This window comes from Callithrix jacchus, chromosome 11 (assembly GCF_049354715.1).
Source record: "Callithrix jacchus isolate 240 chromosome 11, calJac240_pri, whole genome shotgun sequence".
Classification (NCBI taxonomy): Eukaryota; Metazoa; Chordata; class Mammalia; order Primates; family Cebidae; genus Callithrix; species Callithrix jacchus.
The window spans coordinates 108,438,003-108,455,157 of NC_133512.1; the positions used below are offsets into that span (position 1 = coordinate 108,438,003).

Sequence of the window (17,155 nt, forward strand, 5' to 3'; positions counted from 1 at the left end):
CTAATGTCTTTCCAAAGCATTCAACTTAGTTTTTATAGAAATAGCAATTTTCTTTTCCCACATATATTTCAGCAGTTTCCATAGTATTTGAGGGTCACATCAGGTTTCAGAGCAAAGAAATTGATTTTTGGTCAACATCTGGCTCACCTGGTATGAGCAAAAACATGCTAGAGGCCTAGAGGAGAGCTTACTAGCACAGCATAAGTATCAGTCAGCCTGTTTACCAAGGGAGTGGAATGTGGTAGTCAGTCCACTGTTAGTAACAATCTACTGGATTAAATGAACCCTTTGTGGGTCTCCCAGATTTGGAGGACTCATTCCGCTTTCAAAGCTTGATAAAAAAGCAAAAGGCAAAAAACAAAGAATAGGCCAGGCACAGTGGCTGACACCTGTAATCCCAGCACTTTGGGAGGCCAGCGTGGGCAGATCACAAGGTCAGGAGGTTGATACCAGCCAGGCCAATATGGTGGAACCCTGTGTCTACTAAAAATACAAAAATTATTATTTTTTATTTTTAAAATAAAAATATTTTTTTTTTATTTTTAAAATAAAAATATTTTTTTTTTATTTTTAAAATAAAAATATTTTATTTTTATTTTCAAGCAACTCTTCTGCCTCAGCCTCCCAAGTAGCTGGGACTACAGGCACAGGTGTGATGGTGTGTGCCTGTAGTCCCAGCTACTTGGGAGGCTGAGGCAGAAGAGTTGCTTGAAACGGGGAGGTGGAGGTTGCAGTGAGCCAAGATCGCGCCACTGCACTCCAGCCTGGGTGACAGAACGAGACTCCGTCTCAAAAAATAAATAAATAATTAAGTAAATAAACAAAGATTAAAATATTGCCTTATTTATTGTTAAACTTTATTTTTGTTGTCTTGGTATGAAAAGTTCTGTATTTACAAACCTAGACCTGTTGAATGAAACAAAAAATGCATTACTTTAAAATTTATTTTGCTTTTGTAAAAGAATATTTTTTTGGTATGAATTAGCCAAAAAATGCAAAATCGTGATTAAATTGCAAGTTTATGGCTGTCAAATACATTAAAAACATTTGATACATTAATATTATGCTTGTAACCTACTTGCGTTCCTTATTTACGTAGTCTGCTAGGTTTTTTGGTTGTTCTTGGGACGCAGGTGAATGGCATGGAGAAACCTGGAAGAAAAGGTGCTTGGTATACTAAATGATTCACAGTGTGAATTTCATCTTCAAAAAGATCAACAATAGGCTTGGAAATGTTTTTGTTCTGGTGAAGAGTGTTGTTACAGAGAGTTAAGCCGCATAGACAGGCGGTTATGTATTTAGGTCTTTTGTGGGCCACATTTTCTAATGTCAGCACTGCCTTGGAAGTCCATCTATCATCTGTTACTTCAGGAAACTATCAGAGGACAGCGTCTCTTGGGTTCAAAACAGAATATTCCCCAAGCTTTCTCCTTCTCTCACTTTTACTTCCTAAGCATTTTCAGGTCCCAGATATTGCTGTGAGTCAAACGAACAGAGTTTCAGATGGAACTTCCAGCGCTTAGAGTTGCTTTTTCTTCCAGGGCAGCAAAGATCTGCACGTACATTCTGACAACGCGTTTACAGAAAAGGCCCTGCAGGGAGGATTCCCCAAAAGATGAACTCTCTTCTGATACTGTTAAGAGGGCAGCGCCTTGCCAGTGTTGTAGAAGCTCAGGCTTGTTTTGCTTGGCACAGGAACCTGCCCTATAGATTTTGTCATGTGTTTATAATGATGCTCTCCATTTAGTTTTAAAACAAATGGCTTTACTTCATATATGTTTCTTTTAAGGCCATGTGGCCATAGTGAAGGGCCTCTAGCCTCGTCCTCAGGGTAATTTGCAGAGATGCCACCCTCCCCTGTGACTTAAAGAACTCTTTCTCCTGCTCATGTGGCTGTTGTCTCTGTCTCCATTCTGCTCACCCCACCTTCTGATGCGCCTCCCTGCTCCTCTCTGAAATCCTTCAGCAAATCCCAGAGCTGCAAACATCTGGAAGCAATAAATTGCTGACCTAAAATCTTACACCCCCTTCCCCTTGTAATGAGAAAGAAACCTCTTCAGATTGTCTGGGAGTAGATTAATTTTGAAATATGATAGGAGGGAGAGGCCATTCTGTCTTGTTTTGAAGCATGGCCTTTGCTTATTTTCAGTAATAAAGAAAACCCACGTAGCTTTTTTTTATCGGTATTCTCTGTCATTTGTTACTATTGCCTGAAAAACTCCAGCTTGGATCTTCTTCATCATGAATGGCATTGGCTGGATGCCACTGGCCTCATGGAAACTTGTTCCTTCTGATGGGAGATAGTCTACACCTCGTTATTGGTGTCAGAGCCGAGCTCCTGACTGCCCTTGGTTGCTTCTAAAGAGCAGCACTTTGAGCAACCGGCTGGAGCTGCCTCCAACACTGGGTGTGACTCACCAAACATTGAGCATTTGCTCTGAGCCAGGCCGGATCCGGCTCAGTTACCAACACAAATAGCACGCGATCTCTGCCTTCCAGGGCTTTAGTAAGGGAGAAGGTCAAGCCATCCAGAAGCAGACATCCAGGAGTATAAGGATGTCTAGAGAACACAGAGGAGGGGTACAGGCCCCTCACAGTTGTGGGGTACCTGCACCCTCTTCGAGGAGGTGACTCCAGGGCTGAAGCTTCATGGTAGAGATGAAGGTGGGCCCAGCAGGGGAGCAGCGGGTAGCTCAGGAAGCTGGAGCAAAGGTCATAAAAAAAAGGGTACAGCCAAAACTCAGGTGGCAGAGAGCCAGGCCCTGGGGGGTTCTCAGGACATAGAAGGGATTGCAAATGACACTGTAGGCAGTGGGCAGCCATTGAAAGGTTTTCAGCAGGGAGAGCAGCTTGAATACATTTACATTTGGAACAATCCCTTCGGGGGGCAGTGTGGACAGTGGATTGAAGAGAGGCTCTGTGAGCATTTTGTTCCATCTCAGCCAAGGTCAGCTCACTCCTGCAGTTGCTGTTTGATTCTCTGCAAAGGTCCCCATCACACCTAATGTGTAAGTGGTCTTGGGCCAACCACAGCCCGCCCACCGTGCCGCCTGTGGGTGGGAGAATCTGGGAGCACTGCTCTCCCAAACTCCGGACCTCAGGGTTACAGGAGTCCCTGGGGGAGGGCTGCCCTGAAGACAAACAGATGGCAATAACTCTGCCTTGTCTCCACCTTCTAAATGGAAACAGCATGGTGGCTGTGGTGACTTTTCACAAATGACATCAATCACGTAATACATGCTTACAATGGCCATGGCTACATGATGGCACATTTTTATTCAGACACTTTTGGGATTTGCTCTGTTTCTATTGTCATCTTAACTGCTCCTTCCCAGGGGCTCAGGCTAACCAGAATACTGGGGGCTTCACTGCATCCGGTGCCACCTGGGCTGTATTGCATTCATGGTCGACATATTTACAGTCACTGGGCATCTCTCTCTTCTTCCTTGGCTGACCTGCCCACCAGCCAGTCTCCTTGGCTTGTTGGCGACATATTCCAGAGGGGCACAGATTCTGTGGCCTCTTCCCTCTGTGATATATGAAAGAAAGAAAGAACAAAAGAGCCATCCTTCTTCAGAAATAACTTGGTCCTAATATGAATATTGAATACTCTAATTAATCTTGACTCTTCTTTTAGAAAATACTGATTTAACCTTATGCTGAGTGAGGGAGGGAGCTGGACACATCATACACCAGCCAGACCGAACTCTAGATTCTATTTTAAAAGTAGAAAATCCAGTAAAAGTGATCTGGCAAATAGGAGTGAGACAAAAGAAGGGAGGAGGGGCAGTGTTACTCTAGGTTTTCCCTTTTGTGTGTAGATGCTTTTGTTCTGTGCATCATAAGCACAGATTGGTCGCCACATTTCTAGTGGTATAGAAGGTGATGGCTCACTCCGCTTGTGAGAAGTGCAAGGATCTAATGGATATATTTAAAGATGTTGGTCAGAATCAACCATAAGCCAACAGGGCTTGTATATTTCATTTTTGACACTTGCCCTTTTCTTGGTTACCCATAAAAACCAGTAAGTTTGGTAGTTCGGTTGACCGTTTTGAAATTCATTGGCCCATCAGATATTTCTTGAGGGACCCTGAGTCACATCATGTTGCTGACTTAACGAAATATTGTATCCAAATTCTTATTTACAACTAGATCTGATGCCTTAGAATTCTTAGTTGTATATTAACTGCTTGATGTTTCATCAGTCAACAGTAATGATAATGCTGTCAGCATCATTTATACGGTACGTTGGCATTTATGAAGCATTTTTGTGGATACTAGCATGTTTTTTACTACAGAGGCCCTGAGAGTCTGTGAGGAAAGACATTTAGATGCCTAGGCTTGGGCTGCGAAGACCGCCCTGTAGAGGCGATACTGTTTGAATTTTTGTGTTACTCACTTCAGAGACCTATGCCTCGGGGAGGCCATCTGTAGCTCCTCCTCCGGTTTTGGGAAAGCAAACCTCCTAACTTGTTAAAAACAAAACAGAACTGTTGCCCGGTCATTAGAGGCCTTCACTTTCTTACTGGGAAGTACACCAAAAAAGGATTTCAGCAAGATTTACTAAATGATGGAGGTGACCATCAAATGACTGCGTATTATATCTGTTTTCTTTCGCTTAGAGGCACCGTGTATGTAGTTAAATGAGGTGCTGCTGGGGTAAAAACCCCATAAAATTGGAAATTGCTCCTGCTAGGATTTTATCATCAGCTGTGAATAAGTGGCATCAAATTTCAATTTTCTCAGCCATCTGAAGCAGCCTTGACAGATGGACATTTGAGATTATATGGATGGATTAGTATTTCCTTTCAAGATGAAAATAATATTTATAATTATATATTTCATAAATTAGGACCGCATGTCAAAGTCTGAGCAAGGAATCGTCTTAATCACACAGAACGGGTTTTTTCATGTGTAGGAGTGTTACCTCCTAGCCTGCCTAATTTTTCATCCACCCATACATTCATCAATGATTTGCTTTTAAGAGAGCAGTTGACTCTTTGTGGAAATTTACAATAAAAGGAAAAAGTATTTGACTAGTAAGTGTGGGGTTTAGAAAAGACACATAGGTGATTGCTGTTAAGTACATTATGGTTGAATCCAAACATGTTGCTGTGTAGTCGATTCAAACCTAATAAGTACACAGGGACAACAAATAAACCAGCAGAAAGAGGGGTCATGGACCAGTGAACAAGAGACTGGTATTCAAGCGACCTGGACACAGACGTGTAGTATCCAGTAATCATTTGAAAGAAGTTAATGGAAATAACCTGCAAGTGTGAGGAAATGTGCAGGAAAGTATACAGTACTAACTCAGCGCTCTCCTGTTTTTTCTTTTGACGTTACAGTTTTGATCTTTCAGAAGTAAACACTCCTCCTTTTCACTCCTCCTTCCTTTTGATACAAAACATGTTGTTAAGACCCCACCTGAGTCCCCGTGAACAAGGGTGCTTGCCAGGCTTTCGTTCCTGAGGATGGCGAGCTCGCAGAAAGCACGTGCTTCGTGGCCCCTCGGGTTTCCCACACACTGCTGCACAGATCTTGAACGTTACAGTTGTCATATAGAGAGATAAAGCACAGAGCCCTGTCGTGAGTTTATCCCCCGGATGAGATGAGACAGTGCCCCTGGGATTTCTCACTGCCTCTGGGATTTCTCACTGCCATCCTCTTCTCTGTTCTCACTGGATTCTTCTGCGGGAGTGAAGTGTTCTTTGATGGCTGGAGATGGCAGAGGGGAAGCTGTGAAATAAAACCCTCACTGCTGCTGCTTTCGCCGCTGCCTCCTTTACAGAATATCTAAGTACACATCTTCCCAATGTGGAACGAATTGTCCTATTTCTTGGCTATATTTCTCTCTCATTTCTTTAAGAGAGAAAGCAAGCCATACCACAAGTTGATTGTCTCTTGATCTACCGAGACCTGCGTTTTGAATTGTGATTTATTTGATGTTCCCGAGGTTTCTGCATCTCTGGGCAGAGCACTGCAGGAATCTGCTGCACGGATGACAGGCGGGCCTCTCTTCTGTAAAGTGGGAGGACTTCGGGAGGGGATGGGGGAGGGGAGCCAGCATGCCGCCCAGACCACAGGCTCTTCCTTGACAGCTCTCAGGAAAATCACTGGTAGGTGGGAGCTTGTACAGAGGTGTGCGTCTGGAATCATCCCTGTAAAAGGGCCGCCTACTTCTAGAAAAGTGTGAGCCTGCGCCCTGGGACTCAGGATGCTAGTCCATGGATCACAGATGAGTAAATAAACATATTTTATTTAAATACTTTAAAAAATTATTTATTTTTAATTTTTAAAAATTATACTTTAAGTTCTGGGGTACATGTACAGAATGTTTAATACATGTATTTAAATAAATATCTAATGATGTATTTTATGTAAATAATAAATTATTTAATTTAAATATTTAATAATTTATACAAATGCTTAATAAATTTAATTTATATAAAAATTTAATAATAAATAGGCTGAGTGCAGTGGCTCACACCTGTAATCCCAGCACTTTGGGAAGTTGAAGCAGTCAGATCACCTGAGGTCAGGAGTTTGAGACCAGCCTGGCCAACATGGTGAAACCCTGTGTATAATAAAAATATATATATGAAAGTTAGCTGGACATGGTGGTATACTCCTGTGGTCCCAGCTACCCGGGAGACTGAGGCAGGAGAATCGCTTGAACCCAGGAGGTGGAGGTTGCAGTGAGCTGACGTCATACTATTGCATTTCAGCCTGGGCAACACACTGAGACTCCATCTCAAGAAAAATAAATAAATAAATTTATTTAAATACTATATAAATGGGGCATGCATTGGGGCAGCAGTTTTGGGTTTGTCATTCGCAAAATAGTGTTCTTGAGCTAAGGGGCTGTATGCTCGTGTACTGCTAAAGTGGTGGAGTGGACTCCTGTAACAGGAGCTCATTAATTGGAAAACAGAGGAAGTCAGCATTCACTTTTCGTTTCATTTTTGTGGACTGAATTTACTGTAAGTTTTGTCCCCCTCTGCTGGCAGAAATCATTATTGCAGATGACATTCCTTCCATTGATCTGAGAATTTTAGTGTGAAAAATCACGTCTGCAATCCCAGTGCTTTGGGAGGCTGAGGCAGGAGGATCACTTGATCCCTGGAGTCTAAGACCAGCTGGGCAATGTAGCAAGACCCTGTGTCTACAAAATTTTTTTAAAAATTCACCAGATGTGATGGCACACATCTGTGATCCCAGCTACTTGGGAGGCTCAGGTGGGAGGATTGCTTGGGCCTGGGAGATTGAGGCTGCAGTGAGCTGAGACTGTGCTACTGCACTCCAGCCTGGGTGACAGAGCGAGGTCGCATCAAATTTAAAAAAAAAGACCTTAGGTCACAAACCTAAGCCACTGATGTCACTCATTTGTGCATAAAGTTAGCACAAATACGGCAAAACCTTTGTGTAATCCATTGTCTAAAATCATTCTGTACGTCTGTTGGGCCTTGCGTTTTGACCCACAGGACTCTGAAGGGGTGTATATGTGCATGGAAACACTCAAACCCTGTTTCTCCTCTGCTCTCACACCACACAACAGTCATCACAGAAGACTTCTGTGGCCAAATTTGTGGGGGGCTTTCCTCACACACCAAGCCCCAGCGAACAGCTGGGTGTCCTTGAATTCAGTTCTGACGCTGTCCACTGGGAGGTAACCTCAGATCTGACAGGTGGAGGGCTCAGTCCCCAAGCCTGTCCTCCTCCATCCACACTGGTCACAAGCATAGGTCTCTGGAACTTCTGACCAACTGGCTTCAAGTTGGGGTTCCCACCATCCCTTTTGGGGGTTGATTAATTTGCTAGGGCAGCTCATAGGACTTAAGGAAACACTTATGTTTACCATTTGATCATAAAGGATATGTTAACAGAAAAGCCACACTCTGTAAAATATCTTAAAGAGGTTTATTCTGAGCCAGTATGAGTGACCATGGCCTGAGAAAGCACAAACCCAAGAAGCTGAGTAAATGTTCCCGAGGGGTCAGATTACAGTTTGGGTTGATGCTGTTGCCATTGTGTCTGGCTGGGCCTGTCATTGTGGGCAGTATAGGAATTTACCAAGACAGTTGTAGGTAAAGAAAGGCAGATTTGGCTGGGCACGGTGGCTTGCGCCTATAATCCCAGCACTTTGGGAGGCTGAGGTGCGCGGATCACCTGAGGTCGGAAGTTTGAGACCAGCCTGGTCAACATGATGAAACTCCGTCTCTACTAAAAATAAAAAAATAACTGGGTGTGGTAGCACGTGCCTATAGTCCCAGTTACTCTTGAGGCTGAGGCAGCAGAATCACTTGAACCTGGGAGGCAGAGGTTGTAGTGAGCCAAGATCATGCCACTGCAGTCCAGCCTGGGTGACAGAGTGAGACTCCGTCTCCAAAAAAAAAGGCGTTGGGGAGGGCAATTTTATTAGCGAAAGTGTGAAGGTAATTTTGCAAGGGTGCAGTGGCCAGCACAGCAGAGAAGGGGCTGTCGGCCAAGAGATGGGGGCAGGAGGGAAGCTTTATTTGGTCTTGCTGCTGGGGCTATGTACAGAACAAGGTGTTTGGGAGCAGGATATCATGCCAGCAGGTTGTCTGTGATGAGCCATTTCTCAGAACAATTATTCTCCCCTCTCTGGGACCCACTCTGCGTTGTTACTTATCAGGATTCCACGTATACATTTTAAGGAGACAGGAGTTACAGGAAAAGAAATAACCCAATACATAGAAGCTCGGCCTAAAAAGGTGGGATATCTTGAACTGAGGGGCTTACCAGACATAGGTATGTCTTAGGGATTCTTTAGTTGGTAATTGGTTGGGAGAATTAGCTTTGTCTAAAGACTGAAAGTCAGTTCAAAGGAATGCTTATGATAAGGGATGTGCTGTCTGCCGTGTGATGCTATACCAGCATCAGGTTAAAAAGTAAGCCGCGGTATACTGAGCTAACTAGAAATAAAACAGTTTAACCAGATTTTATGGTTTGTTGGATGTAACTTAACCCTTGCTGTGCATAGCTTTAGGTCTTGTTTATAATTTGGTATCTTAGTACCACAAAGAGTCTGTTCTGTCAGTCTTATAATCTTGTTTTAATAATAATGCTGGTCAGTTTTGCCTAAACTCTAAAAGAGAGGGGCTGTGATGACGCCTGTCCCACCTCCCTTCCTGCTACCGCCAAATACTCAGTCCTTCAGGTTTCTCTGAAGTCCCTTTGGCCAAGAGGGGGCGTGTTCAGTAGGCTGGGAGCTTAGGGTTTTATTCTTAGTTAGTTTACAGATATTACGAAGGGCACAGATGAGATGCATAGGGCGAGGTAGGGGTGCCACCCTCCAGCAACCTCCACAGTGTTCAACCTTCCAAAAGCTCCTGGACCCTGCCCTTGTGGGTTTTTCTGGAGGCTGCTGTACATAGGCCTGTTTAGTTAAACCATTGGTCATTGGTGATCAACTTAACCTTCAGCCCAACTCCCCTCCCTGAAGGTTGGGGGTTGGGGCTGAAAGCCCTGAGCCTTGCATCCTGCCTCAGGCTCTGTTGTGACCAGCCCCCATCGTGCCATCCCCAGCCAGACTCGATGGCAACAGCATCAAACCAAACCATAATCTGACCCCCTCGGGGCCACTGACTCACAGCTTTTTGGGTTTGTGCTTTCTCAGAGCCAACGTTACTCATGCTGGCTCAGAATAAACCTCTTAAAGGCTGGGCGCGGTGGCTCAAGCCTGTAATCCCAGCACTTTGGGAGGCCAAGGTGGGTGGATCATGAGGTCAAGAGATCGAGACCATCCTGGTCAACATGGTGAAACCCGTCTCTACTAAAAATACAAAAAATTAGCTGGGCATGGTGGCACGTGCCTGTAGTCCCAGCTACCCAGGAGAATGAGGCAGGAGAATTGCCTGAACCCAGGAGGCAGAGGTTGCGGTGAGCTGAGATCGCGCCATTGCACTCCAGCCTGGGTAACAAGAGCAAAACTCCGTCTCAAAAAAGAAAGATATTTTACAGAGTGTGTTTTTTCTGTTAACATATCCTTTGTGATAACTGGTGATACCTTAGGGCTGCTGGCCATCAGTCAACTCACTAGCCCACAAAAAGACATCCTCTGGAGACTCTGTGTATTTTAGGAGGTATACCCCAGGAAACAGGGGTGAAGACCAGATAAGGGTTTCAGAGTGTCACCGTGTGGATGTGGAATATCCTGGCCAGCGGGGAGGCCTTTGGTTTGCTTTTGGCATTCCATGCAGGAGGCCCCTTGGGATGGCTGTTCTGTGCAGTTGATTTTCCTCTGCTTTCAAGCTTCAATTAAGACAACTGTTAATACCCTGGCACTTCCCATGTCATCAGAAATACTGTTATTGTCTACATTTCTGTGTACCTTGGAGAGTCTTTCCAAGGGCACAGTGGCTCACGCCTTTAATCCCAGCACTTTGGGTGACTGAGGTGTGTGGATCACTGGAAACCAGGAGTTGGAGACCAGCTTGGACAAATAGTGAGACCCCAGCTCTATTAAAAACACCAAAAAATTACCTGGGTGTGGTGGCGCGCACCTGTAATCCTGGCTACTCAGGAGGCTGAGGCAGGAGCATCACTTGAACCCAGGAGGCAGAGGTTGCAGTGAGCCAAGATCTTACCACTGCACTCCAACCTGGGCGATAGAGCCAGAGTCTGTCTTCAAAAAGAAAAGAAAGAAAGAAATGTGGACAGTAACAAATAGCATTTTTTTTTTTTTTGAGATGGAGTCTCACTCTTTCACCCAGGCTGGAGTACAGTGGTGCGATCTCGGCTCTCTGCGACCTCTGACTCCCAGGTTCAAGTGATTCTCTTTCCTCAGCCTCTCGAGTAGCTGGGATTACAGGTGTGCACCACCATGTCCGGCTAATTTTTGTATTTTTCTTAGTAGAGTCGAGGTTTCACCATGTTGGCCAGGCTGGTCTTGAACTCCTGACCTCAAGCAATCCACCTGACTCGGCCTCCCAAACTGCTGGGATTACAGGTGTGAGGCACCGTGCCTGGCCAACAAATAGCATTTTTGATGACATAGTATTTTACCACAGCTGTAGAAGCTAAGGCCTGGCATCCCTAGTTGCAGGCTTAGGGGTCTGTCATGGGTTTGATGTGGGGTGATCCCATGTGTTCCTGGAGAGGAATCCTGCATCTAGCAGTTTGAGTGGGGATGTTTTTGAAGAGCTCTTTCTCCTTCAGTTTCGTGCCCCATTACTTCCCTTGACCACTTCTTTCTAGAAATTCTTTGTTCCCTTGGCTTCTATTACATGGAACTTTCCAGATTCTTCCGTTTCTCTGAAATCACATTCTATTTTCTTCCTTGCTTTCTTTTTCTCTTCTTAGCCCCAAACTATTAGATATTCTCCAACACTTTATCCACAGAATCTGTATTTATGTTGAAAAACTTAACTCCCTTACTGTCACCTTCATGTGGGTGGTTCTTGAAGTCACATCTGAGCCTACACATTCCCCCAGGCCATGGTCCCCCATCTCCAGCTACACCAGGCTGACATCCTTTGGGGCCTCAAATTAAGCGTGTTTGAAATGAAGCCTGTCATTTTGTCTTGAGCCATCATTACTGTATGACTCGCCTCTTTCCCTTGGTGTCATTTCCATGCTTCACGACGCACTGCCCAGAAATGTACGTCCTCATCAGCTGCTTTCTCTTCCTTTGCCTCTTGTGTCTGTCTGGCTTCTAGGTCTTTCTGCCTGATCCCTAGAGCTGTTCATTCCTTCCCATGTTCACTGCTAAGATTTGGGGCTCATGTCTTTGTGATTTTATGCACATGCCATGGCCGGGCTGTCTTCCTGCTTCTTTGGTGTCCTGTGTGCTTGGATTTTAGAAATCTGCCTGTTTAGAAATGTTTAGTGGTTTTCTGATTTCCCAGAGGGCCAGCTCTGGAAGCCGGCATTTTTGGAGTCATCCATACACAGGCTGGACTTCTCTCTCATGCTCCCGTACTCTGACCCATCTAGCATAGCCTGTGTGATTTCTTCCCCAGCCTCAGTGTTCTCTGGTTCCTGATATGATCTAGAACATACTCTTTGTAGCCTCCTCTTTCTGCTTCCAAGTCCTGTCTGTCCTCAAGGCCTGGCTCTGGTCCCCATGACCCTATAAAGAATATCTTGCTCCTGCCACATGGCACGTGGTATGCTACTGTGACAGCGGGTCAGGGTTGTCTTAGGCTCTAGCTGTTTAATCCTTGTACTCTTATTTAATCTTTCACAAGTGTCTGTCTTCTCCTCAGACTCTGGGTATAAACAGAACCTGGCACGCAGTCCATGTTTCAGTGATGCTTGTTGGATTGGAGTGGTGGAATTGCCAGCACGGTCTTGGGTCAGAAGTTGTGTTCCTCTCATGAGCTTTGGATTCGGGGTTAACAATCTTGTTTGTGTGTGTGTGTGTGTGTTTCAGCTGCAGATCCCTAGTGTGAAGGGTTTCGATTTTGCTAAGCAGCATCTGGGTCAACACAATAAAGACGACATATTGATTATTCATGAGCCTGCACCACTGCCAGGACCTGTAAAGGACCACACCACGCCCTCGGAAAATGGAGACGTGCCAAGCCCCAAGTCAAAGATCCCGTCCAAGAACGTCCGTCACAGAGGAAGGTTATTACTGGGCTTTCTGTATGTTCTCAGTTGCAGGCATGCTTCTGTTATCAGGCTGTCAGTTTCCAGTGTCACAAGGGCTGATGGGGAGTCCAGCCCTGCCTCTGCAACCTGGGAGACCGATGACTTGCCCAAAGTCGCACACGAGCCCAAGAATGTTTCCTAGCCACTCTCACGGGCTGCCAAAGAAGGCTGTGTGATTTCTTTCCCCACACGGTTGAAGATTATGAATCACTATCTGTGATGTGATAGTTTGGCGGCCCCTGTCAGACTTGATTAGGGATTGACGAGCTCCCATGTATATATCCCAAGGGGAGCATGCTAGGCCCCGTGGAGATAATATCAGCAATAACATATAAGGAGTGCACGGCACCCAGTACACGCTCAGCCTGTGTGAGCCTCTGTGTCCATGCCTGGGATGCCAGCAGCTGCTGTGACTGCATTGCTTTGTCTGCAGGTGACCTTCATCACGTCCTCCTGTGTTTTCTTTGTTTTCCTCTGGCTGCTCATGTGTGTCACCTTTGTTAGGATATCACACAGGACTCTTCACCTCCTCCCTGCCCCACTCCCCATTCCCAATTCATTTCCCTTCCTCCTCTTAGAGTATAGCACATAGAGAATTGCTCATTAATTTTCCAAACTACCTGGAAGCCCCTTGTCACCCTCTGACCCTGTGAGAAGGGCTGTAGCTCTGTGAAAGAAGACACAGTTCAGAATCAGGTGTGTTCAGTTGACTTTTGATCACAGGCTTTGGCTCCTGAAGCCTCCTGTTGTCAGCCTTTCTTTGAGCTTTGGAACTCTAAATCCTGATTTCCTGTTAAGAGCAAAAAAAGTGTGTGATCATACCAACATTTGAAACGATGTCATGATTTCTGTCTTATCAGAAAACCTACCCCGGGGGTTCTGGCCTAGTTTTAAGAATCTAATAGATGTCAGAACATGATCTTTACAAAAGAAAACGAGTTATGTAGAGAGATGCTCTTTGCTTAATGATTTTGCTGGCTAAGAATAAATGGAATCATTGAAGATTATTTAATATGCAAGTAAAATTTTGCAAATTCTTTTTTTTTTTTTCTTGCCTGGTTGTCTTGTCATTGACATTGAGTCATGGCAGCTCAGTGGTCTGCGTGGTTAATACGATGTTTTAGCATCGGGACACCAGCATATCTTCGTATTTCACATTGTCATTGAAGCCAGGGAGCCTAAGGAATCAGGGAGCTAATTGATGAAGGATGTTTCCCTGGTGCAAGCTGGGTGCCACAATACCCTTGCTTTTTATATATAGAATCAAATCTCAGTATAAGCACATCCCGAAGATCCAGAGTTATTTGGGGTGACTGCAGGGCTACGCCAGCTTCCTGGGGAGTCTCCAGATCTAGTTATTCCGAACCCCAAGTCCTCGTTGATCCAACTCATGCTAAACCCAGACTGCTGGTCCAGAAATGACAGGGCCAGGGGCCGGGCCTTGAACCCTGGTGGCCGTGGGACCTTCCTGCTGTCTGGCACTTGTTGAAATGCAGCCTGCTGATCCATTTAGTAAGCTGCATTAATCTGTCTTCAGGAGGTGACTATGTGGTGCTAATGTCATCCTTGAAGGCACTGTACTATGGAATAATTTTGACTGTTTCATTTCTGCTGGTTTTGCCTGGAAGTCCGACTTCCACACCCAAATTAATGTGACTTTTTCTTTTTCATTCTTTCTTGTTTCTAACGTTTGTAATTCGTTTTGTGTCTGCAGAGTTTCTCCCTCAGATGCTGACTCTACGGTCAGCGAAGAGTCCAGTGAAAGGGACGCAGGAGATAAGACACCGGGAGCCATCAACGACGGCGGGTCCCACAGAGTCCCGCAGAGCGGTCTGTGACTTTTCTGGTTCTTCCCGTTAAAAGTAGTCCCTATGAGAGTCCGAAGGCTGAGGCCTTACACTACTTCAAATGCCAAAGCCTTAAAATATATCTGTGAAATGGGGCATTCATCATTCCCAGGGTTGCTCAGTACCTGTTGCCATCATCTAATGTGGTCCTGGTGTCTGCTTTGGGGCTTGGGATTCACTGGGGGGTACATGTTAAGGTGAATAGCCTCATTTCATTCTGGTTTACAGTCCTCATGATTTTCCTCTCCAGAGGTCAAGGAGGAAGTGCACTGAAACCAGAGTCTCAAAAACCACCCCCGGGATTCAGTAGCTTTCGTAGGAGCCAATTCAAGGATTCACAGCCGTCACTGCCAGAAACCTGTTTGTTTATCATCGGCCCAAGTCCCTTATGTTTAGTCCTGTCCTTAGATCTTTCTTCCAGCAGGGGGTTAGTGTGAGCAGATGGTTTGGCATGTTTGCGTGTGGGGTCCCATATAGCTTCGCAGGCCAGGTATGAGATGAGCTTCCTCCTGTTCTGTGAAGACTGATGCCCTGTCAGAAAACAAGACCTACAGGTCTTTAGACTTGGGAGCATGTTATTGGAATGATAGCACGGTAGCTTGTTTTTAGTGTAATAGATTGTGTTAATTAGATGTGCTACTGCAGCTGTTGTATTTGCTGGAGGTTTATTTTTATTTAAGGACTGCATTTCAGTAATACAAAGATAATTGGGAGACCTCAGAATGTTATTATTACTATTATTTTTTTGAGACAGGGTCTTACTCTGTCACTGAGGCTGGAGTGCAGTGGTGCAGTCCCGGCTCACTGCAGCCTCGACCTCCCAGGCTCTGGTGATCCTCCCACCTCAGTCTCCCCAGTAGCTGGAATGACAGGCATGTGCCACCACATCCAGCTACTTTTTGTACATTTTTTGTAGAGACAGGGTTTCACCATGTTGCTTAGGCTAGTCCTGAACTCCTGAACTCAAGCAATCCATCTGCCTCAGCCTCTGAAAGTGCTGGGATTACAGGCATGAGCCACCACGCCCAGCCAGGATATTATTTTTAATAGGAATTTTTATACTTACAGTTTTTAATCATAAATTTCTGTGTATGGAAATGTGGCACAGCGTGAACTGTACTCTAGAAATGAACAGACTCTGGACAGAAGCCCAGGGGCCTCTCCTCTCCCTGATGTGCTTGTGGCCTCCTGGGTCGCTCAGCCTTTGAGTCTCTGGTGGGACTGCACTCGTCGGTCCTTGTAGTTCTTCCGGCTCCTTCCACTTGGTTCTTTTGTAATCTTAAGGACGTCCCCTTAGAAAAAGGGAAGAGGTTTTTCTTTGGATCTAGTTTTTCAAAACCTTAAAAATTGTTTAGCACCATGGTAACAGATGCTGTTTTAGATAGGGTTAGAATCTAGTTTTGGGAAAGAAATATTTGGTGGGGGGGAAAGAGCTCTGGACTTTGTCAAGTTCTGTTCATTGCTTATATGAGCAAACCTTTCTTTCAGTGCCTGCGTTTAACTCCTTCCGATGGTATTACAACCAGTATAGTCTATAAGAACAGCAAAAATCAAACACCATTCTTGACATAGCTTCAGAATCCAGGTAGCTAGCATTACAGCTCTGGGGCCCATAGCTGAATGTGAAGGAGATGAATTAGATGATTTTGTGAATATTAGAAGCTCAGATGCTGCTGTTATAATTTGAAGAGATACCAGAATCTGTACATTATTTTCATGTTGTAGAAAGATATTTTCTCACTATAAATATCAATATACTTTGAAAACTTAGTTTACTTCTTGAAAGGTGCTATAAGATAGCTTTAATGCTGCTGTATAAGTATTTTATTGCTTGTATAGAAACTTAAATATCCTATTTTAAAATATTCTTAGTTTTTGTCCTAGCTTTGTTACTTTATTTTTTTAATTTTTGACAGACTTTTGCTTTTTGAGACAGTCTTTCTCTGTCGCCTGGGCTGTAGGGCAGTGACACGACCTTGGCTCACTGCAACCTCTGCCTTTCAGGCTCAAATGATTCTCCTGACTCAGCCTACCAAGTAGCTGGGATTGTAGACGTACACCACCACGCCCGGCTAATTTTTTTATTTTTAGTAGAGACAGGGTTTCTCTATGTTGACCAGGTTGGTCTTGAACTCCTGGCCTCATGTGATCGCCTGCCTCAGCCTCCCAAAGTGCCGGGATTACAGGCATGAGCCACCACGTCCAGCCTATTTTATAATTCACATAAAAATCTTTCTTTTGTTGCAAGCCATAATGAAGTAAAAATTAATGGAGGCGTAGGGCAGGGAGGCGCTTGAGACTATTCTGGAGCCCTCTTCTATGTTGCCCTGGGATCAGCGTTCCCTCTCACTCCTGTGGGTGGCACAGCTACCGGCTCTCAGGCTTCTTGGCAAGGCTTTTGACAACTGTCCCAGGTCATGTGGCGTATTAAGGGCCCACCTTGCAGTGGGAGCTGAGAGAAGACTCTTGTTTCAGTTTTGGTAAATTGGAGGTTGTGCTTGATTCCTTTGCCAGCTGACTGTTTTTGGAAGGTGACTAGACCATGACACACCCTCACGGCCATCCATGGACCCTTAAGAGATTACTTACTCAAATGTCACTGTGTTCACAGTTATTGCAGCTCTAGAATAACTCACTTCCTAACCACTGGTGACCCTTAGTGAAGATGGGAAGGGAGAGATGAGGTGGGA

At 44.9% G+C, this 17,155-nt stretch overlaps 1 protein-coding gene across 2 annotated transcripts in view; it reads left to right on the forward strand.

The window, feature by feature from the left end:
• The window catches only part of KIAA1549 (KIAA1549 ortholog), a 153,055-nt gene that overhangs the window by 87,805 nt on the left and 48,095 nt on the right, over positions 1-17,155 (forward strand). For both annotated transcript variants that reach the window (XM_035254639.3, XM_035254640.3), the window contains exons 11-12: positions 12,398-12,594; positions 14,333-14,448. In XM_035254639.3, coding sequence (XP_035110530.3) covers positions 12,398-12,594; positions 14,333-14,448 — 313 coding nt within the window. The remainder of the gene's footprint in view (positions 1-12,397; positions 12,595-14,332; positions 14,449-17,155) is intronic.